General features: G+C 55.3%; 3 protein-coding genes across 5 annotated transcripts in view; 1 reads left to right on the top strand and 2 right to left on the bottom strand.

Moving 5' to 3' along the window:
* The window catches only part of TRIP10 (thyroid hormone receptor interactor 10), a 550,254-nt gene that overhangs the window by 183,628 nt on the left and 344,676 nt on the right, over positions 1-21,950 (top strand). The window lies entirely within an intron of this gene.
* Positions 8-2,285, bottom strand: PSPN (persephin). Its single transcript, XM_050770828.1, has 2 exons — positions 562-2,285; positions 8-476 (listed from the first exon to the last, which is right to left on the bottom strand). The coding sequence occupies exons 1-2, from the start codon at positions 854-856 to the stop codon at positions 154-156; spliced, it is 618 nt and encodes a 205-aa protein (XP_050626785.1). The 5' UTR covers positions 857-2,285; the 3' UTR covers positions 8-153.
* GTF2F1 (general transcription factor IIF subunit 1) lies at positions 4,395-19,960 on the bottom strand. 3 transcript variants are annotated; one of them, XM_050770441.1, is made up of 13 exons: positions 19,272-19,960; positions 19,141-19,187; positions 18,197-18,269; positions 14,830-15,023; positions 12,477-12,647; positions 8,102-8,286; positions 6,519-6,672; positions 6,376-6,437; positions 6,156-6,275; positions 5,921-5,994; positions 5,701-5,839; positions 5,377-5,494; positions 4,395-5,289 (listed from the first exon to the last, which is right to left on the bottom strand). In XM_050770441.1, the coding sequence occupies exons 1-13, from the start codon at positions 19,281-19,283 to the stop codon at positions 5,085-5,087; spliced, it is 1,554 nt and encodes a 517-aa protein (XP_050626398.1). In that variant the 5' UTR covers positions 19,284-19,960; the 3' UTR covers positions 4,395-5,084. The 3 variants fall into 3 exon arrangements, with proteins under 3 accessions (XP_050626398.1, XP_050626399.1, XP_050626400.1); XM_050770442.1 differs by having other exon boundaries at positions 6,376-6,434; XM_050770443.1 differs by having other exon boundaries at positions 8,111-8,286.

The raw sequence follows: 21,950 nt of genomic DNA, 5'->3' as shown, positions 1-21,950 counted from the left end.
TCACAAGGCCGGGAGAGTGGTGTCCTTTATTGCATTCATTGCTGGTCACCCCAGCCCACTCCCCTCCTTGTTGTCTGTGCATCCAGGTCTCCAATAAATAAGTCAGCCGAGCTCCCCCAGCACTGCAGCTCCTGGCTGCCAGGCCGGGCACTCTCAGCCGCCACAGCCGCAGGCAGCCGCCGAGAGCTGGGGCAGCCGCTGCCAGCGGTGGCGGTCGTCAAGAAAGGCCACGTCGGTGTAGCGAGTGGGCCAGCAGCAGGGCCCGCCGTGGGCTCGGCCCTGGCCCTGCAGCCGGGCCAGCGCCAGGCCGTGCTGGGTGCGGGCACCACGGGGGCAGCTGCCGGCGCAGTAGCGGAAGATGACCTTCTCCTCTGAGGCGTAGCCCAGGCCCAGCTCTGCCACCGATAGGGTCAGGCTCCACAGCTGGCATGGACCGGACGGGGCTCGGCGCAGGCGGGCGAGGGGGCGGTGGGTGCCTGTGGGAGAGAAGGGTGCTGACAGTGAGCAGGGTCAGGGCTGGGGGAAGTTGGGAAGTCACAGAGGGTCCCTGGGGGTTCTTACCCAGCCAGGTCCCTCCAGCCTTTGCCACCTGCTCAGACGAGAACTCTCCATCGGCCACCGGATCCCCACGGGCATCAGGGCCCCAGCCCTGTCCCAGCTGCAGGGACAGAAGCAGCAGAGAGCCCAGCAGGACCTTCCCCACAGCCATTGTGATGGGCAGGTCCTGAGGGTGGGAGCTGTGCCCCGAATTTATGCCCTGCCTGGGCTGGGAGCTAACCTCTTCACTGCCGGCCCCTGCAGCCAGGAGGCCCCACGTCTGCACCAGCCCATCTCCCGCACCCTGGGATCCAGGCATCTCCTGCCCCACACCCCACCCTTCTAAGAGTTAAGGGCTCACCCCCAGCCTACCCCACCCCGACATTCCACACACCCATTTCCTACGCCCCAGACACCCCCTGATTTACGAGTGCTGTGCTGGCGGCCAGGGCAGGCAACTGGTGTTCCCCCGACCTGCTGCCTGGAGCAGAAGTCGGGGGGCTTCGTGGGACCCCATTGGGGTCCCTCCCCACTAAGTCAGGGTGCTGGGGCTCAGGAGCCCCCACATGTATCATGTGCCAGGTGGGGCGTATGTGAGTGCTGGGAAAGGTGGGTTGGCAGGGGACCGGGTTGGCAGGGGACCGAGGCCACGGGAACTCTCCGTGGTGGCTCCCGCCTGGAGGATTAGGACATCATGCCCCTGTCTCCGGGCCTGGCTGAGCCAGCTTCAAAACAGGAAAAGGGAGAGGCCTGGGGACAGCCAAGGGTGGGGACATAAGGGGACAGGGACGCCTGTCTCGGGAAGGCCAACCTAAGACCCCCATAACTGCAGCCCCATCCTGGGATCTGAGCGTGTCAGAGCCCCTGGGGTGATGGAGGCCGTCCATGTCATGGTAATGTCTAGCATGATGCAGCCAGTGAGGATAAGGGCTCTCCAGGCTTCCATACCCAGCCCTGTGTGAGCCCAGTCCCCTTCCCAGTACAGGGGAGCTCCTCAGGACCCGTCCTACTCAGCTTGGTGAGGAAATAAATGGGTACTTATAGAGTGTAACGCAGTACCCGTAGCTTTAAATGCAAAAACAAGCAAACAGCTTGTGATTGTCCAAAGGGGTACTTGACCCTAATCACCCACAAGATTGGTGAAAATCAGAAAACCCTCACACACAGCCCGTGTGTGACCCAGGCGCGCCCCCGTGCTGTTGGTGGGGGTGTAAAATGCTAGCAGCTCTTTGGATGAACAGCTGCTACTGGGGAATTGTAAATTACACCCTCTGCCCCAGGAGCCCTGTTTGTGGGGTTCCTCCCACACAGGCCAGTGAAACAGCTGGCACAGGGACGTCTGATGCCTTCTTCATATTAGGAAAGACTGGAAGTGACCGCAACTCCATCCACGGGGGATTGCGTCGATGATGATGATGTGGTTTTTCTTCCTGAAGTGCTTATTGAGAGAATTTTCAGATGGAAAGAAAAGCCTGGGCTTGGCATGGTGGCTCACTCCTCGGGAGGCTGAGGCGGATGAATCACCTGAGATTGGGAGTTTGAGACCAGCTTGACCAACATGGTGAAACCATCTCTACTAAAAATACAAAAATTAGCCGGGCATGGTGGTGGGCGCCTGTAATTTCAGCTACTTGGGAGGCAGAGGCAGGAGAATTGCTTGAACCTGAGAGGTGGAGGTTGCAGTGAGTTGAGATTGTGCCATTGCACTCAAGCCTGTTCAACAGAGTGAGACTCTGTCTCAAAGAAGCCTGGCCGGGCCCAGTGGCTCACACCTGTAATCCCAGCACTTTGGGAGGTTGAGGTGGGAGGATCATTTGAGGTCGGGAGTTCGAGACCAGCCAGGCCAACATGGTGAATCCCCATCTCTAATGAAAATACAAAAATTAGGCCGGGCGCAGTAGTTCACGCCTGTAATCCCAGCACTTTGGGAGGCCAAAGTGAGCAGATCACCCAAGGTCAGCAGTTCAAGACCAGCCTGGTCAACGTGGCAAAACCCCATCTCTATTAAAAAATTAGCTGGGCGTAGTCTCAGCTACTCAGGAGGCTGAGGCAGGAGAATCACTTGGAACCCAGAAGGCAGAGGTTGCAGTGAGCCAAGATTGCACCACTGCACTCCAGCCTGGGCAACAGAGTGAAACTCCATCTCAGAAATAAACCCAAAAAACAAAATTAGCTGGACATGGTGGGGCGTGCCTGTCATCCCAGCTACTCAGGAGGCTGAGGTAGGAGAACTGCTTGAACCCAGGAGGCGGAGGCTGCAGTGAGCCGAGATTAGGCCACTGCACTCCAACCTGGGCGACAGAATGAGACTCCATCTCAAAAAAAAAAAAAAAAAAAAAAAAAAGCCTGAAGTTACCCAGAATTAAGCAACGGACCTGGCATTTGAACCCAGGCAGGTCCTACCTGAATGCAAAGCCCCTGCTCCTAACCACGGGGCCACACCACCCAGCCTCCTTAGATGAAGGTCCATGAAGTGGGGATGGCTGGGGTGAAACTGCTGAAGCAGCAGCTCCCTCTAGAGCTGCCTCTGCTGCCCAAGAAGGCCTGGTGGGAGAAGCGGGGGAGGGGGGGAGGTTGGCCTGAACTGGGACATTCCGAGGAATTAGCCGGACATCTCAGGCATTCCTGCTCGGCAGCCAAGGGCTGCAGAACTGGGTGGGGAAGACTTCCACCTGCAAGTTTCCAACCACCAGGAAGACGGAAGGGATCGCCCGGAAGATGGGTTCAAAAGTAGTGGCTGCAGCCAAATTCCATTTCCAGCTACATTACTGACCAGGAACTGGAAAAGCCCTACCTTACAGAACGCCTGGCAATGCCAGATCAAATATATGCACGACCAAGCTTGTAAGAAGGGAAGGAAGCCCCCCAAAACATCACTGGGAACCTGAAACATAGGGACCCACAACTGGGGGGGAGGGGGGTTGGCTTTGGTGGCCACCTAGGGACAAAGTCTGCAAGCCGAGAACCACACACAAAATGAGCTGGGTAGCTAGCGAAAACCAAGGCGGAACCATCTGGAAGGACTGCCTGCAAAGTAGGCCACCCCGGATTCCCACAGAGCCCCCAGCTGGCCATGAGAATCCGATCCCAAGTCACAAGAAAATCTATCACCAAGGGTAGTCACAAGAAACAGAAGGCTGCCTGGGAACTTCAGCTTCTAGGTTTATCAGACTACAAAGTCAGGATGCGTAAAATAAAAACATCAGCCGGGCGTGGCTGGGTGCGGTGGCTCACGCCTGTAGTACCAATACTTTGGGAGGCCAAGGCAGGCAGATCACCTGCGGTCAGGAGTTCGAGACCAGCCTGGCCAACATGGTGAAACACCATCTCTACTAAAAATACAAAAATTAGCCGGGCGTGGTGGCGGGTGCCTGTAATCCCAGCTACTCGGGAGGCTGAGGCAGAATTGCATGAGCCAGGGAACTGGAGGTTGTGGTAAGCCGAGATTGCACCACTGTACTCCAGCCTGAGCAACAAGAGTGAAACTCTGTCTTAAACAAAACAAAACAAAAACACATTAGCCAGGCATAATCGTACATGCCTGGCTGAGCCATGAGTTCAAGGCTGGCCAGGGCAATACAGTGAGACCTCACCTCTACAAAAAATTAAAAACTTAGCTGGGCGTGGTGGTGTGCACTACTTGAAAGGCTAAGCGGGGAGGATGGCTTAAGCCCGGGAGGTGGAGGGTGCAGGGAGCTGAGACAGTGGACACTGCAGTCCAGCCTGGGCAACAGAGCAAGACCCTGTCTCAAAAACTAAAAAATAAAAATAAAACCATGAAAGTTGGGACCAAAACATAAGGAACAAGACATTTATCCCCAGCAGAATAGCAGATCTAAAAAGGAAACAAATCTCAGCAATTTATTTTTTTATTTACTGAGACAGAGTCTCACTCTGTTATCCAGGTTGGAGTGCAGTGGCGTGGTCTCGGCTCACAGCAACCTCCACCTCCCAGGTTCAAGTGATTCTCGTGCTTCAGCCTACAGAGTAGCTGGGACCACAGGTGCCTGCCACTATGTCTGGCTACTTTTTCGTGTGTGTGTGTGCCAGGATCTCGTTCTGTCACCCGGGCTGGAGTGCAGCGGCACCATCAAAGTTCACTGCAGCCTTGAACTGGGCTAAGAATCCCAGGTAGCGGGGACTGCAGGCGCGTATCATCACACCCAGCCCAAACTGAAGACTTCCTGGGCTGTGCGGTGGACAAGTCATGGCTAAAGAGAGAACTAGGGGAGTGGAAGGGAGAACTGTGGAAGTGGGGAGCACGGGCCCTTGGTCAGTGTGAGGGAGGCTGAGCCAGGAGAAGGAGGACAGTAAGAAGGTCTAACAGGCATCTGAAGATTCCAGGAGGGGCCAGAGGAGGAGATGGCTTAACCTTTCCAGAATTGCTAACTATGGGGCCCTGGGAGTCAGGGAGCAGGATAGTGAAGGGGCAGTGAGAGCCTGAGTTCTGGGGGCAGGGCTGTGTGCCGGACAGCGCCTCACTCTAGGATGGCGAAGGGGCAGTGAGAGGCTGAGTTCGGGGGCAGGGCTGTGTGCCGGACGGCGCCTCACTCCTTGAGGGAGAAGTGCATTTTGTCGTTGACCATCTTGCGCTCGGGGTTGAGGCGCTTGAGGATCTGGGCCAGCACGTTTACCGTCTGCTCGCTGCTCAGCCCTGTCTTCTTGGTCTGGAACTTTTTCAGCAGGTCCTTAGTGGTCATGGGCTTCCGTGTCAGGTAGCGGCGCACGGCATCCTCAGTCACCTGCACGTCGCTGAGGATGGGAGGGCGGGGAAGGTGGCATCAGTGAGCTTGTCCCCGGTAGCCCTTGCCCTGCCCCCTGCCGTCCTCATCAGCTTACCCGCTACTGGGTGTTGACTTGCCCGATGGCGGCTGGGGGGTCGACTTCCCGGACAGGCTCTGGGGCCCCGCGTCCAGCCGCAACCGCTTGGCTGCAGGCATCTCGCTCACCCGCTTCCCTGTGGGAGTGGGGTCAGGGCTGAGTCTTGGGGGCAGGAGGCCGAACCCCTGAGCAGGACCCCAGGCTGGGCAGTGCCAGGATGAGGGTTCAGGGGGATTGGGGACAGACAGGCCTCCACCCCCATCTCCATCTCCTCTCTGTCTTAAGCCCCAACAGAGGTCGGGAGGCCGCGGCTGTGGGAGTGGGGAGGCCACAGGCGCTCACCTTGCTCGAGCTTGCTGGCAGCCGCCCGCAGGGTGGAGGAGGTGCTGCCGCCCTCTGCGCTGGGCGTGCCTGGGCGGCTGTTGCCCCTCGAGCTCCCTCCCGACGGCTTCCGCTCTCTCTTGGGTGGCGTCTTCTTCTTCTGCGGAGGTCAGGGTGGGGTGAGGGGTGTGAGTCTGGAAACAGACGCCCAGGCCTCCCCTGTCACCGGGCTGGGCCTTACCGCCATGAAGAGGGCCGAGGAGGCCTCGCTGTCAATGTCGCTCTCCTCTGAGCTGTCCGACTCCTCGCTGCTGTCTGCGGGGCACAGGAAAGGGGTCAGGGCCAGAGCAACCCTGGGACCCGGCATCCACCGGTACCTCCACTGCAGATGAGGGAGGCCTGCAGGGGAGAGGGGAGGAGGCAGCAGAGCACCAGGCCCTGACCCGAGCCTCCAACATGGGCCACACCGGCCGCACCTTTCCTGCGCTTCTTCTCCTGCGGGGTGGGCGCCTTCTTCTCCTCCTCCTCCTCCTTGTCCTCCTCGGGTGGCTTCTCCTCCTCACTCTCCTCGCTACTGTCACTCTGCTCATCAACACCTGGGGGGACAGGGTATGAGCAAGAGCAGAGACGCACTGCCCGCATCTCCCCCCGCATCTCCCCCCGCATCTCCCCGGGGCCCGTCCAGCCGCCGCCTACCCTTGGGCCCCTCCTCCTGCTGGGGCGGCTTGGCCTTGCTCTCAGGCTCGTCCTGGGAGCTGCTGTGAGACAGGGATGGCAGAGGGTGAGCGCGCGCCCGCAAGGCCGCACGGGGTCTCGCAGCCGCCTCGCGTCGGCCTCACCTGGAGCCGTCCGACATGTAGTCCACCTCCTGGCCCTCGAAGTCCCCATCGTCGCTGTCCTCGAAGGCCTCGTCGTCGGAGCCCTTCTTCTTCTTCTTCTTCCTGCCACGCTTGGCCAGCGGCGCCTTCTTCTTGGCCTTGGGGGCTCTGCCGCCTGGGAAGGGAGGAAAGGAAGGAAAAGGAGGGGGAGGCAGTGGGTATTTTGTGCAGTTTTGACATCCTGGGGGCCTCACTGACTGGGGAGACTGCCCCACCAAGGCCAGCCCAGGAGCTCAGCTCTCCTAAACAAACTCCTGGTCCAGACCCCACACCCCAACCCACGTTCTCTAACGCTCACAGACCACTCCCCACTCCCAGACCAACCCAGGCGAGGCACCTGATAACCAGGGACAGCCCCTACAGCCCAGAGCGCACAGGAATTATTGAAACTGGCCAACCCAGAGTTGCAGTTTCTCATAGGAACCCCCGTAAAGACCTCAGCCAGGCCAGGCGCGGTGGCTCATGCCTGTCATCCCAGCACTTTGGCAGGCTGAGGCGGGAGGATGGCTTGAGCCCAGGAGTTTTCAGACCATCCTAGGCAACATAGTGAGTGAGACCCCAGTCTCTACAAAAAATACAAAAATTAGGCCAGGTGCTGTGGCTCACACCTGTAATCGCAGCACTTTGGGAGGCCAAGACAGGCAGATTACCTGAGCTCGGGAGTTTAAGACCAGCCTGGCCAACATGGTGAAACCCCGTCTCTGCTAAAAACACAAAAATTAGCCAGGCGTGGTGGCGCATGCCTGTAATCCCAGCTACTTGGGAGGCTGAGGCAGGAGAATCACTTGAACCTGGGAGGCAGAGGTTGCAGTGAGCTGAGATCGTACCACTGAGTTCCAGCCTGGGCAACAGGGCAAGACTCTGTCTCCAAAAGAAAAAAACAAAACTTAGCCGGGCATGGTGGTGCATGCCTGTAGTCCTGTAGCTACTCAGGAGGCTGAGGTGGGAGGATTGCTTGACCCTGGGAGGTCAAGGCTGCAGTGAGCTGTGATTGTACCACTGCACTCCAGCCCTGGTGAGAGAGAGAGATCCTGTCTCAAGAAAAAAAAAGAAAGAAGGGCCACAGCTCAGTTCTCCCGGGCTCTGGCTTTGCCTCTTGACTGACATCACTGCTCCTCCAGGCAGCCTCGCCTGACTCTCATTCTTTTTTTTCTGAGACGGAGTCCCTCTCTGTCGCCCAGCCTGGAGTGCAGTGGCGCGATCTCGGCTCACTACAACCTCCATCTCCCAGGTTCAAGCGATTCTCCTGCATCAGCCTCCCGAGTAGCTGGAACTAGAGGCATGCACCACCATGCCCAGCTGATTTTTGTGTTTTCAGTAGAGACAGGGTCTCACTGTGTTGGCCAGGCTGGTCTCGAACTCCTGATCTCAGGTGATCTGCCTGCCTCAGCCTCTCAAAGTGCTGGACGACAGGCGTGAGCCACCGCATCTGGCCCCAGGTGCCTCGAATTCCAGGGCCACTGTGAGCGACGGTAGACTGTGCCTTCACTGGCACCGCCTGGGCAGGTACCTCTGTAGCCTAATGCCCGGGCCCCCGTGCTCACCCTCCTCACCGCTGGCATCACTGGCATCAGACGACATCTCCAGGTCATCCTCCAGGTCGTGGATGCGTAGCTCGCTTGCCTTCCTGCGGCCGCGTTTCTCCTTCTCCTCCTCGTCCTCATCCTGGTCCTGATCCTTGAGCCGCCGCTGCTGCATGATGCTGAAGTGGTTCAGCACCTTGTTCCTCCTGGGGGCCAGGCACAGGGTGGCTCATGCTGGGCCTGGCACCACCCTGCCCCTGCGCTTGCAGGGGGCGAGCCCTAGGGCACCACCCACACAGCCTTCAATGTGATGTGGACCCCGGGGACTTGGGCTGTGGCCCAGGACTCCCTGAAACCACACGGATAGAACCGGCCCTTCCTACCTTCCCTTTCCGCCCCGAGTCCCTCAAAGACAGGGTCCCCACGTGCTGCTGGAGTCTCAGCACCTCCCTTGGACTCAGAGTCTGGCCCCAATCCAGTCACACTGGTTTCTTGCTATTTTTTTTTTTTTTTTTTTTTGAGACAGACTCTCGCTCTGTCGCCCAGGCTGGAGTGCAATGGTGCAATCTTGGCTCACTGCAACCTCCGCCTCCCAGGTTCACACCATTCTCCTGCCTCAGCCTCCTGAGTAGCCGGGACTACAGGCGCCCACCACCTCGCCCGGCTAATTTTTGTAGTTTTCATAAGGACGAGGTTTCACCATGTTGTTCAGGCTGGTCTCAAACTCCTGACCTCAGGTGATCCACCTGCCTCGGCCTCCCAAAGTGCTGGGATTATAGGCGTGAGCCACTGCACCTGGCCAGATCTCTTGTTATCTTAATTTATAGATGTCTTTTTCTTTAATGACAAAACCTACTGTTTCCACTGGAACAATGTAACGTTGTCTCATTGCTCATGGAAGCTTCAAAAAACAGGACTGCAGGCCGGGCTTGGTGCAGTGGCTCACGCCTATAATCGCAGAAATTTGGGAGGCCGAGGCAGGTGGATCACCTGAGGTCAGGAGTTTGAGACCAGCCTGAACAACATGGTGAAACCTCGCCCCTACGAAAACTACAAAAATAAGCCGGGCGTGGTGGTGGGTGCCTGTAGTCCCGGCTACTTGGGAGGCTGAGGCAGGAGAATTGCTTGAAGCTGGGAGGTGGAGGTTGCAGTGAGCTAAGATTGCACCACTGCACTCCAGCCTGGGTGACAGAGTAAGACTCTGTCTCCAAAAAACAAACAAACAAAAAAGACTGCATGTAATGAGAAGTGTTAGGAATACATGTAACACGGGCAAAGCCCAGGCTGGTGTGAAAGATAATGAAACTGCTGCATAACACTGTGAGCGGCTTTACCCCACTGAGCGGTGCACCAAAAAAGTGACAGTTGGATGCAGTGGCTTAAGCCTGTCATCCCAGCACTTTGGGAGGGGAGGCCAAGGCTGGATACTCGCTTGAACCCAGGAGTTTGAGACCAGCCTGAGCAACATAGCAAGACCCCATCACCATTTTTAATTTTTTTCCTTTTTTTTTTTTTTTTTTTTTTTGAGACGGAGTCTCGCTCTGTCACCCCGGCTAGAGTGCAGTGGCCGGATCTCAGCTCACTGCAAGCTCCGCCTCCCGGGTTCCCGCCATTCTCCTGCCTCAGCCTCCCGAGTAGCTGGGACTACAGGCGCCCGCCACCTCGCCCGGCTAGTTTTTTGTATTTTTTAGTAGAGACGGGGTTTCACCGTGTTAGCCAGGATGGTCTCGATCTCCTGACCTCGTGATCCACCCGTCTCGGCCTCCCAAAGTGCTGGGATTACAGGCTTGAGCCACCGCGCCCGGCCTTGTTTTTTTTTTTGAGTCGGAGTCTTGATCTGTCACCCATGCTGGAGTGCAGTGGTGTGATCTCGGCTCACTGCAACCTCTGCCTCCCAGGTTCAAGTCATTCTCCTGCCTCAGCCTCCCCAGTAGCTGAGATTACAGGTGCCCGCCACCATGCCCGGCTAATTTCTGTATTTTTAGTAGAGATGGGGTTTCACCAAATTGGCCAGGCTGGTCTCTTGGCCAGGATGGTCTTGAACTCCTGGCCTTGTGATCCGCTCTCCACGTGCCCAGCCTGAACAGTTCTTAGCTAAGTAGATTTAACATCTGATCAAGAGATGGCATTCTGGCCGGGCACCGTGACTCACACCTGTAATCCCAGCATATTGGGAGGCCAAGGTGGGCAGATCACTTGAGGCCAGGAGTTCGAGACCAGCCTGGGCAACACGGTGAAACCCCTTCTCTACTAAAAGTACAAAAATTAACCGGGTATGGAGGCGCACGTTTGTAGTCCCAGCTACTCGCGAGGCTAAGGCAGGAAAATTGCTTACACCCGGGAGGTGGAGGTTGCAGTGAGCCAGGGAGCTGAGATGGCACAACTGCACTCCAGCCTGGGTGACAGAGTGAGACTCTGTCTCAAAAAAATAAAAATAAAAAAAAGGCCGGACACGGTGGCTCACGCCTGTAATCCCAGCACTTTGGGAGGCTGAGGCAGATCACAAGGTCAGGAGATCGAGACCATCCTGGCTTACACAATGAAACCCCATCTCTAGTAAAAATGCAAAAAAATTAGCCAGGCGTAGTGGTGCGTGCCTGTAGTCCCAGCTACTCGGGAGGCTGAAGCAGGAGAATGGCGTGAACCTGGGAAGCGGAGCTTGCCATGAGCTGAGATCGCGCCACTGCACTCCAGCCTGGGCAACAGAGCGAGACTCCATCTCAAAAAAGAGATGGCATTTCTCCTTTGGTTAACATCCAGGTTTTACACAATTCTATAAAATGCCAAATTCTTCTCCCTAAAACTTTCAAAGCAGATTCTAAGGAAAATGCAGCAAAAGGGAACCTGCCCTCCCAGCAAAGACTGATCGATGGATTTTACAATGGAGCCCCAGGAACTCAACCAACGTGGAGCAGGCAGGAAGACTGGGGGATGCTGTTCCAGGGTCCAGGGGCACAGAAACTGCCCCACAGGCTCGGAGGCTCATTACCTGGAGAGGAGGATGCTCTGACTGCGTGCCATTTATGGGGTTGCTTTTGGAGCTGAGCCAACCTACGACTCCAGAAATTTTAAAACCAAAGAAAATGACTAAAAACTAAAGCAGGCCGGGCATGGTGCCTCATGGATGTAATCCCAGTACTGGCTCATGGATGTAATCCCAGTACTTCGGGAGGCCGAGGCGGGCAGATCACCTCAGGTCAGGAGTTTGAGACCACCTGGCCAACATGGGGAAACCCTGTCTCTACAAAAAAATACAAAATTAGGCTGGGCGCGCTGACTCACGCCTGTAATCCCAGCACTTTGGGAGGCCGAGGTGGGCAGATCACAAGGTCAGGAGATGGAGACCATCCTGGCTAACACGGTGAAACCCCGTCTCTACTAAAAATACAAAAAATTAGCCAGGTGTGGTGGCGGGCGCCTGTAGTCCCAGCTACACGGGAGGCTGAGGCAGGAGAATGGCGTGAACCTGGGAGGTGGAGCTTGCTGAACCCGGCAGGTGGAGCTTGCAGTGAGCTGAGATCGCGCTACTGCACTCCAGCCTGGGTGACAGAGCGAGACTCCGTCTCAAAAAAAAAAAAAAAAAAAAAAAAAATTACAAAATTAGCTGGGCGTGGTGGTGGCCAACTATAATCCCAGCTACTCGGGAGGCTGAGGCAGGAGAATGGCATGAACCCGGGAGGCAGAGGTTGCAATAAGCTGAGGTTGCGCCACTGCACTCCAGCCTGGGCAACAAGAATGAAACTCAGTCTCAAAAAAAAAAAAAAAAAAAAAAAAAAAAAAACCACTAAAGCAAAGAGAGAAAAAGGTGTTTTTTAACCCTTTGTGAGCCATCAACTCTTTGAGCATCTGCTCATCTGTGACCTGTGCAGATGCCATTTTGCAGACGCATCCAAAGTGCCCTCCCCACCATCTGCAAGCACCCTAGGGCAGTGGTGGCCCTAAGGTCTCATCCAAAGCCGTAACATCCAAGACCAAGTGCTCTGGGCCCCCAGCCTCGTCCCCCTGCCCACAGTCACTCTGCACTGGCCTCATGCACTGTGTCTCTCCACAGCCCTGAACTGTACCCGCCTCACCTCTGAGGCCAATGACACTGCTAGAGAAACCCTCCCAGGATGCCCTGCCTGGAGCTGTTGCCCTGCAGTGGATCAGGCTGTGTGACCTGCGGCCTGTGGAAGCCAAGGGGACAGTTAGATCCCATTCTGCTCTGCCAATTTGAGCTCCAGGTCACCCCCTCCTATCTGTTTCCCCCTGAACTGACAGCTCCGAGATGGCTGAGTGGGGTCTGCCCTGGTTACCCCCGAGTCCCCAGCTCCCAGCACAGGGCCTGGTGATATACCCACAGCAAGGCACCCCATTTCCCTCACTTCTGTCCCCAGCAGCCACACAGTCCACTCACCTCTCCCACTCCTCCTCGGCCTCCTCGGCAGTGAGCGTGCGGTGCCGGGCCAGTGGCGTGAAATTGTACCAGTTGTGCACGGGGAAGGCCTCGAAGGCCCCGTCGGGGCACTGGGTGAAGATGTAGTAGGACGTGTTCTCTGTCACGCCTCCCTTCTTGATGCCCTTGAACCTGCAGGGAGCCACGATCATGGCCTGGCCCACAGGGACCAGCCCAGACCTGCCTGTGTCCCCCAGGCCTGCCTCCTTTATGGCACTTGCCATAAGAGGAAGACCAAGGAATGCCCATGAGGCCTTCAACCAGCTGGGCCTCGTCAATTCTCACATCTGGGGAACAGCGCTGGCACACCTACACTGCAAAGGGCTAGGCATGTGCGCATCGGGATCATTTCTGGAAAGACCGTGTGAGATTATCTCAGAAGAGCCCAACCCTGCAGTCAGACCGTCTACATTTGCCTCCAGCTCTGCTACTTGTGGGCCATACCCAGGAAAATGAGGAGCCAAGTGAGAGGATGGGGTGGGAAGGCATGGCCAGATATTTTTTTTTGAGATGGAGTCTCGCTCTGTCACCCGGGCTGGAGTGCAGTGGCATAATCTCAGCTCACTGCAACCTTCGCCTCCCGGCTTCAAGCGATTCTCGTGCCTCAGCCTCCCGAGTAGCTGGGATTACAGGTGTCCGCCACCACGCCCAGCTAATTTTTGCAGTTTTAGTAGAGACGGGGTTTCACCATGTTGGCCAGGCTAGTTTTGAACTCCTGATCTCAAGTAATCTGCCCGCCTCGGCCTCCCAAAGGGCTGGGATTACAGGCGTGAGCCACCATGCCCAGCCATGGCATGGCCAAATCTGAAGTGGACACCTGGCCCAGGCCACCATTCCCTCAAGCCTAAACAACTGCCCAGCCTCCTAAGGCCTCCACTTCATTCTCTTCTACCCTAAAGGTCCAGGCAATCTGGGTGAGCGCCCCTTCCCTGCCTACAGCTTTCCAAGGCTCCACTGGGTCCAGCACATCCTGGCACCTACTGCCCTGTGTGAGCTGCCTGTGTCTCTCACTATCACCCAACTGCTGTGCCTGGAGCACCCTTGATCAACCTAACCTGGACCCCTCCCGTTCTGGCCTCAGTCTGCCCCCTCTAAGAGGTCATCTCAAGTGTCATGAGCCCCCAGCGCTGGCCACCCAAGCTTCCTGCATTGTGTACTCAGAGCTGCCTCAGAGCCAGGCACAAGCACCAACTCAGTGAACTATCTTCAAAAATACAACCCCAGGGCCTGGGCGGTGGCTCACGCCTGTAATCTCAGCACTTTAGGAGGCCAAGTTAGGAGGATCGCTTGACCCCAGAAGTTCAAGACCAGCCTGAGCAATGCAGCAAGACCCCATCTCTACCAAAAATACAAAAATGAGCCAGGCATGGTGGGGCACGCCTGTAGTCCCAGCTACTCAGGAGGCTGAGGTGGGAAGATCTCTTGAGCCCAGGAGTTGGGGCCTGCAGTGAGCTACGATGACACCACTGCGCTCCAGCCTGGGTGACAGAGTGAGACCCTGTCTCAAAATAAATAAGTAGGCTGGGTGGCCGGGCACGGTGGCTCACGCCTGTAATCCCAGCACTTTGGGAGGCCGAGGCGGGCAGATCACAAGCTCAGGAGATCGTGACCATCCTGGCTGACACGGTGAAATCCCATCTCTACCGAAAATACAAAAAAATTAGTCGGGCGTGTTGGCAGGCGCCTGTAGTCCCAGCTACTCGGGAGGTTGAGGCAGGAGAATGGCATGAACCTGGGAGGCGGAGCTTGCAGTGAGCCGAGATCGAGCCACTGCACTCCAGCCTGGGTGACAGAGTGAGACTCCATCTCAAAATAAATAAATAAATAAATAAATAAAGTAGGCTGGGTGGGGTGGCTCACGTCTGTAATCCCAGCACTTTGGGAGGCAGAGGCAGGAGGATCACGAGGTCAGGAGTTCGAGACCAGCCTGACCAATATGGTGAAACCCCATCTCTACTAAAAATACAAAAATTAGCCAGGCCTGGTGGTGGTGGGCACCTGTAATCCCAGCTACTCAGGAGGCTAAGGCAACAGAATCGCTTGAAACCGGGAGGTGGAGGTTGCAGTGAGCCAGGATCGTGCCACTGCACCCCAGCCTAGGCGACAGAGCAAGACTCCATCTCAAAAAAATAAATAAGTAAAATAAGATAACATAAATAAATAAAAAATAAAACCCTACAGGGATGGAAGTGCCAGCACCTCCATCGCAGCAGTGGGAATCCGAGGTTCAGAGAGGGTACCCCACAAAGTTTGTAAGTGGAGGGGGGATGTGGACTGGTCACTAAGCCGGCACCGCCACCGCCCCACCACTTACTTCCTGCCAGATTTGCCGTTGACCCGGAGCAGCCAGGGCTGGTCCTCGGGCCGGAACTCCTTGAGGACGATGCCATACTTCTTCCTCCGAGCCTCCTCCCGAAGCTTGCGGTTGAACTCACTGCCTGCGCCCGATTCGGGCATCTCCTCCTCTTGGTAGATTTTCTTGTTGCTCAAGTCCCGCTCCAGCCGAGCCTAGGGGAGCAGGAAGCAAAGCCTCTCAGGGTCCCTGGCTTTGCTTGGGCGGTGCCCCGCTCTAGGAATGCCCTTCCTCACCCTAGGCCAAGCTCTAGACGCTCAAAACCAACTTACCACTTGGCAACAAGGGAGGAGAATGGTAGCCTTTGATAAATCTGGGTAAGGGGAATTTGAGCGAGCCTTGTGTTCTATTTTTGCAACTTAAAAGCTTGAAATTACTTCCAAATTAAAATTAAAGAGAAAAAGAGCACCTGGTGGCCATCGAGCAGGCCCTCGAAGGCAACATTCCTTATCTGAGGAATGTAGAAGTAATGAAGATTTCCCTATTCTGTACGGCAGGCATCTGGTTCCAGGCTTCTTTTCCAAAAATTCATAAGTAACCAGAATGGCTACACATCTCCAGAATGCATGCGTGTCGAAACTCATTGTGTGGTAGCTCACGCCTGTACTCCCAGAACTTTGGGAGGCCAAGGCAGAAGAATCGCTTGAGCTCAAGAGTTTAAGACCGGCCGGGCGCGGTGGCTCAAGCCTGTAATCCCAGCACTTTGGGAGGCCGAGACGGGCGGATCATGAGGTCAGGAGATCGAGACCATCCTGGCTAACACGGTGAAACCCCGTCTCTACTAAAAAATACAAAAAACTAGCTGGGCGAGGTGGCAGGCGCCTGTAGTCCCAGCTACTCGGGAGGCTGAGGCGGGAGAATGGCGTGAACCCGGGAGGCGGAGCTTGCAGTGAGCCGAGATTGCGCCACTGCACTCCAGCCTGGGCGACAGAGCGAGACTCCGTCTCAAAAAAAAAAAAAAAAAAAAAAAAAGAGTTTAAGACCAGCCTGGCATCAGAATGGCTTGAACCTGGGAGGCAAAGGCTGCAGTAAGCCGAGATCACGCCACTGCACTCCAGCCTGGGTGACAGAGTGACACTCTGTCTTATTAAAAAAAAAAAAAGGCCGGATGCGGTGGCTCATACCTGTAATCCCAGCACTTTGGGAGGCTGAGGCAGGCGGATCACCTGAGGTCAGGAGTTGGAGATGAGCCTGACCAACATGGGGAAACCCGATCTCTACTGAAAATACAAAATTAGCAGGGTGTGATGGTGCATGCCTGTAATCCCAACTACTCGGGAGGCTGAGGCAGGATAATTGCTTGAACCCGGGAGGCAGAGGTTGCGATGAGCCAAGATCACACCACTGCACTCCAGCCTGGGCAACAAGAGTGAAACTTTGTCTCAAAAAAAAAAAAAAAAAAAAAAAAAAAAAAAAGGCCGGGCGCGGTGGCTCAAGCCTGTAATCCCAGCACTTCGGGAAGCCGAGACAGGCGGATCACAAGGTCAGGAGATCGAGACCATCCTGGCTAACACGGTGAAACTCCGTCTCTACTAAAAAAATACAAAAAAACTAGCCGGACAAGGTGGCGGGTGCCTATAGTCCCAGCTACTCAGGAGGCTGAGGCAGGAGAATGGTGTAAACCCGGGAGGCGGAGCTTGCAGTGAGCCGAAATCCGGCTACTACACCCCAGCCTGGGCGACAGAGCGAGGCTCCGTCTCAAAAAAAAAAAAAAAATGAAAAAGAAAAGACCAGCCTGGGCAACATAGTGAGACTCTATATCTATTTTTAAAAAATAAAAAGGCCGGGCACAGTGGGAGGCTGAGGCAGGTGGATTACTTGAGGTCAGGAGATCAAGACCAGCCTGACCAACATGGCGAAACTTCATAAAAAGACAAAAATTAGCTGGGCGTGGTGGCAGGCACCTGTACTTGGGAGGCTGAGGCAGAAGAATGGCTTGAACCTGGGAGGTGGAGATTGCAGTGAGCCCAGGTCGTGCCATTGCACTCCAGCCTGGACAACAAGAGACTCCATCACAAAAAATAAATAAATAAAATAAATAAAAAGAATCTCATTGTGCAACATTTGCTGACATTAAGGCACCAAAATCTCTACAAATGTTACCATTTATCGTGACCTATGTGGCTAATATGATCCAAATTACCCTTAAGCTCTTGATTTAAGGTCCATATATACCATTTCCAAAACACTCTAGAATCAGCCACATCTCATAACCTCCACTGCCCCCAGTGCCCACCAGGACTCACCTAGACCAGACCAGTTGCTTCTACCCGGTCTCCCTTTAACTGCCCTCAAACCCACAGTCTGTCTCCCCACAACAGCCAGATCACACTACAACCTCCCAGTTGAAAACACTTTAATGGCTCCCAAACTCCTTTCTAGAGCCTCTGATGGCAGGGGCTCTGGGAAAGCCCCCAGCCCAGTCCCCTCCCTTGCCCAGATAAACCCTCTCCAAAAATGCCCATCGGTGGGCACAACTTCTGAATGTTCTCCTTTAAGGAGAGGCCTCCGGTGGGCCTACCAAACCTAACTTACAGGGACACCCAGGAGCTTGACCTGGGCCTTTGTCATTCTTTTTTTTTTTTTTTTGAGATGGAGTCTCGCTCTGTCCCCCAGGCTGGAGTGCAGTGGCCGGATCTCAGCTCACTGCAAGCTCCGCCTCCCAGGTTCACGCCATTCTCCTGCCTCAGCCTCCCAAGTAGCTGGGACTACAGGCGCCCGCCACCTCGCCCGGCTACTTTTTTGTATTTTTTTAGTAAAGACGGGGTTTCACCATGTTAGCCAAGATGGTCTCGATCTCCGGACCTCGTGATCCACCCGCCTCGACCTCCCAAAGTGCTGGGATTACAGACTTGAGCCATGGCACCCGGACTTTTTTTTTTTTTTTTTTTTTTTTTGAGACAGGGTCTTGCTCTATTATCCAGGCTGGAGTGCAGTGATGCAATCATAGCTCACTGCAGCCTTGAACCCCTGGGCTCCAGCGATCCTCCTACCTCAGCCTCCTATGTAGGCCTACAGACCCACACTACCAGCCCCAGCTAATTTTTTAATTTTTTTGTAGAGTTGGGGTCTTGCTATTACATTGCCCAGGCTGGTTTTGAACTCCTAGCCTTAAGCAAGCTTCCTGCCTCGGCCTCCTAAAGTGCTGAGATCAGGGGTGTGAACTACTGCACCCAATCCTTTGTCATCTATCTTTTCTTCATTTTGAGAAAAGTGAGAAAATTAAGACTTAGTTACTATGACAGTTAAGCAACTATTACAATCACCAAGGTCAGGGTCATGTTCTCCCACCACCCCAGCTCCCAACCCCCAGGACCCAGGGACTTACCTGATTCCACGTAGCAAAGTTGACTTTATCGGCTGCATTAAAAGCCATGATATTATATTTTTTGGTTGTATTCCTGGAGTGGATTAGAAAGAGGTGGTGTCAATCCAATACAGTTCAATCATTAATTTAATGAATTAATGCGATTGAACCATTAATTCAATCAGCCATCCAACTGGATCATTAATTCAATCAAATCATTAATTCAATCGCTCAATCCAATTGAACCATCAATTCAATTCAATCATTCCATTCAATTGAATCATTTATTCAATTCAATCACTCAACAAACCCACCCCGATTCGATTCATTCAGCCTGTTTTGCCTGGCAACACTGGATACAGAAGACTCCAAGGATTCCCAGTCTGCCAGAGAAGCTAGACCCATCCCCTCTTGACCCCAGGCAGAAGAAGAGCAGATGGAGGGACAAAGATTTGAGGGAACCCAAGATGTGGAGATTATTGTGAACTCAGCCTTGGGGAGGAGGGAGGACAGGCACGGAGGGCTTCCTGGAGGAGGAAGATACTGAAGCTGAGCTTTGTAGAATCAACAAGAATTCACCCAGCAGAGTCACAGTTTAGGGGTTGAGGGGAGGCACTCATGGCAGAGGGAACAGGATGTACAAAAGCCTAGAAAGGAAAGATAGCCCGACCATTTTGAAACAGGACGAGGAATATGTTCTTTACAGCTGGCCTGAGCATCATGGGATCGAAGGTTAGGCCAGGGGGCTGGATCGCCGTGTTATTAATGCACTCATTCATTCATTCGTTTAAAAAAGCAGTGTTGTCTCCAGGGAAGCCTCAGCTTAATCCCAGCCCTGCCCTCCAAGTCTCTCCCAGTCTGGAGGAAGAATCACAGACAGGGCCAGAAACGCCTGGCTAAGAAGACCGTGAAGGTTTTCATTTTTGGAGGGTGGAGAGGAGGGGGAGATGGGGCTGGACACTTACTTGGGAACTCGAACGACGTATTCAGTGACATTCTGGCTGCTAGGGCCCTGCGGAAAGAGGAACCGGACGGTGAGTGAGGAGTTGCCGAGGTCGCCGTCGGGACCCCGGAACCCCGCCAAATCCACACTCACTAGGGCCGCCATGGGCAATGGTCAGTGGTTCCGATCTGGTCCGACCCGGGTTCCTTTCGTCTCCTCTGGCGTGCGCGTCCCTCGATCCCGGGCAAGCCGCCGCTCGCTGTCGGGTCTCTGTCCCTGAGCGAAGACCCCAACCCCAGGCGCCTCCGGCACTGGGAAAAGGTAACCGGAAGAGGCGCTGCAGCTACTCCGTCTACGCTTCTACGGCCGCTTAACCCGGAAGCGAAACCCTCCAGCGGCCGCGTCGCGATGGCAACCTTCTTAGCCACTGTGGCCGCCTCAATGCGCAGTCACTTATGCTCCTCGGCGGCTATGGTCACCTCAAAAGGGCCACCACGGTCCCTTCTTAGACTCAGCAAACCCAGGCCGAGTCTGAGATAAACTAACCGGCCTCTGTCGCTGGCGCTCTTTTACATAACACGGTTAACTTCATCAAATGGGGGGCCGCCCTCCCTCCTGACGTCACACCCAAGGACCGCGGGGCATCCTGGGTGGGGAGAGGGAGAAGAGTCCTCCTTGCGGGCCCCCAGGCACTTTGCGCATGCGCCATATCGCTCTGGACCGGGGTTGGGGAGGGCCAAGAAGGCCGCGTCACCATAGCAACCGAGGCCTACTCCGGTTGGGTCGAACCGCTGCTTGGCTCCCCATGGGCCTGTTTGGGGTTCATTTCCTCCCCCTACCCCGAAGGAATGGACCCCGTCATTGTCGCAAAATGACCGGGGCGGGGACCCTTGTGACGTTGTGCGGAGCCAGGAGGGGTCAGAGCCTGGGCGGGGTCGGGGAGCGACCACCCCAAGGCCTGCTGGCTGGATGGGTCTCTGCAAGTCCAAGCTGCCCGAGATGGGCAGGGCTCTGAGGCCCCAGGAGAAGGGTAACGTCGCGGGGGCGGCTGGCTGGCTTCCTGGGGGGAAGGGAAGGAGGCTGCAGAGAACAGTAGGGAGATGCAGGATCCCCTACCCCGTTCCAGGCATGCACACACGCCCCAGTCATGGCAGTAACACAACTGCGCATGCTCACGGCGCAACCATTCATTGCTCCACTTCGGAAATACTCGAGCACCTCCTGGGTTCGGGGCCCCGCAAGGTGAATCTGTCAAACCAGCTCCCAACGGAGGGTTACAGTGTCCTCTCGAGGGTTACAGTGTCCTCTCGAGGGTTACAGTGTCGTGGGGGAGACAGACTCATAACATGGGAATCTACAACCCAGGAAGGAGCAGGAGAAGCACAGTGGGCTCTGAGGGCTCAGAGAAGAGGGGAGGTTTCAGTTGGGCACTGAGGGATGCATAGGAGTTGGCTAAGCAAAGGGAAGGGGAGCAAGACACAAAAATTGGGCCATGAACTACAGACACTGTCGATGTGTCTGGTTTCATTTATTCCTCATCCACCACTAAATGTCAGGAACTGCCAACTCCTAGGAATATAGGAATGAGGGAGGCAGAAATAGTCCTTGCCCTCATGGAGTCGAGTCTGGCATGGAGGAGACAAGAACGAGTAAACGGCCGGGCACGGTGGCTCACGCCTGTAATCCTAGCACTTTGGGAGGCCGAGGCAGGCAGATCACCTGAGGTTGGGAGTTTGAGACCAGCCTGACCGACATGGAGAAACTCCGTTTCTACTAAAAATACAAAATTAGCCGGTCGTGGTGGCTCATGCCTATAATCCCAGCTACTCGGGAGGCTGAGGCAGGAGAATCACTTGGACCTGGGAGGCGGAGGTTGTGGTGAGCAGAGATCACGCCATTGCACTCCAGTCTGGGCAACAAGAGTGAAACGCCATCTCAAAAAAAAAAAGCAGGAAGAAGAAAGAAGAAGAAGAAAAATATAAAAAGAACAAGTAAACAGGGAAGATCATGACTGACTGTGGCCATTGCTGTGGAGGAAATAGGTGTCTGAGACAAGGAGTGATGGGGGGAATCTCTAGACAGAGGCTAGAGAAGGCCAGATGGAAGTTGTGGCCAGAAAGAACTGGGGCAGGCAGGGATTTTCCAGGCAGAGGAAACAGCAAAGGAGAAATGAGTTTCAAATTCAAAGAACTGAAGCTCCCTGGGGCTGGGACAGAGGAAAGGGGAGTATGGGATGGGGCTGGGACAGAGGGAAGGGGAGTATGGGATGGGGCTGGGACAGAGGGAAGGGGAGTATGGGATGAGACTGGGACAGAGGGAAGGGGAGTATGGGATGGGGCTGGGACAGAGAGAAGGGGAGTATGGGATGGGGCTGGGACAGAGAGAAGGGGAGTATGGGATGGGGCTGGGACAGAGGGTATGGGATGGGGCTGGGACAGAGAGAAGGGGAGTATGGGATGGGGCTGGGAAGGGGAGTGGGATGGGGCTGGGACAGAGAGAAGGGGAGTATGGGATGAGACTGGGACAGAGGGAAGGGGAGTATGGGGGGCTGGGACAGAGAGAAGGGGAGTATGGGATGAGACTGGGACAGAGGGAAGGGGAGTATGGGATGGGGCTGGGACAGAGAGAAGGGGAGTATGGGATGAGACTGGGACAGAGGGAAGGGGAGTATGGGATGGGGCTGGGACAGAGAGAAGGGGAGTATGGGATGAGACTGGGACAGAGGGAAGGGGAGTATGGGATGGGGCTGGGACAGAGAGAGGGGAGTATGGGAGTATGGGATGGGGCTGGGACAGAGGAAAGGGGAGTATGGGATGGGGCTGGGACAGAGGG

This window comes from Macaca thibetana, chromosome 19 (genome assembly GCF_024542745.1).
Source record: "Macaca thibetana thibetana isolate TM-01 chromosome 19, ASM2454274v1, whole genome shotgun sequence".
NCBI classification, from domain to species: domain Eukaryota; kingdom Metazoa; phylum Chordata; class Mammalia; order Primates; family Cercopithecidae; genus Macaca; species Macaca thibetana.
Note: the sequence above shows the minus strand (reverse complement) of the source record. Positions and strands in the feature narration are given on the sequence as shown.

What these genes read in the sequence shown, in the direction of transcription:
- PSPN (XM_050770828.1), bottom strand. Translation starts at nt 856, where the DNA reads ATGCCTGGATCCCAGGGTGCGGGAGATGGGCTGGTGCAGACGTGGGGC. An exon ending in GGCTGGAGGGACCTGGCTGG is followed by an intron (nt 477 to 561) that starts GTAAGAACCCCC and finishes TCTCTCCCACAG; the next exon opens with GCACCCACCGCCCCCTCGCC.
- GTF2F1 (XM_050770441.1), bottom strand. An exon ending in TGATGCCAGCGGTGAGGAGG is followed by an intron (nt 6,673 to 8,101) that starts GTGAGCACGGGG and finishes CTCCCTTCCCAG; the next exon opens with GCGGCAGAGCCCCCAAGGCC. An exon ending in AAGTCAACACCCAGTAGCGG is followed by an intron (nt 5,290 to 5,376) that starts GTAAGCTGATGA and finishes TCCCATCCTCAG; the next exon opens with CGACGTGCAGGTGACTGAGG.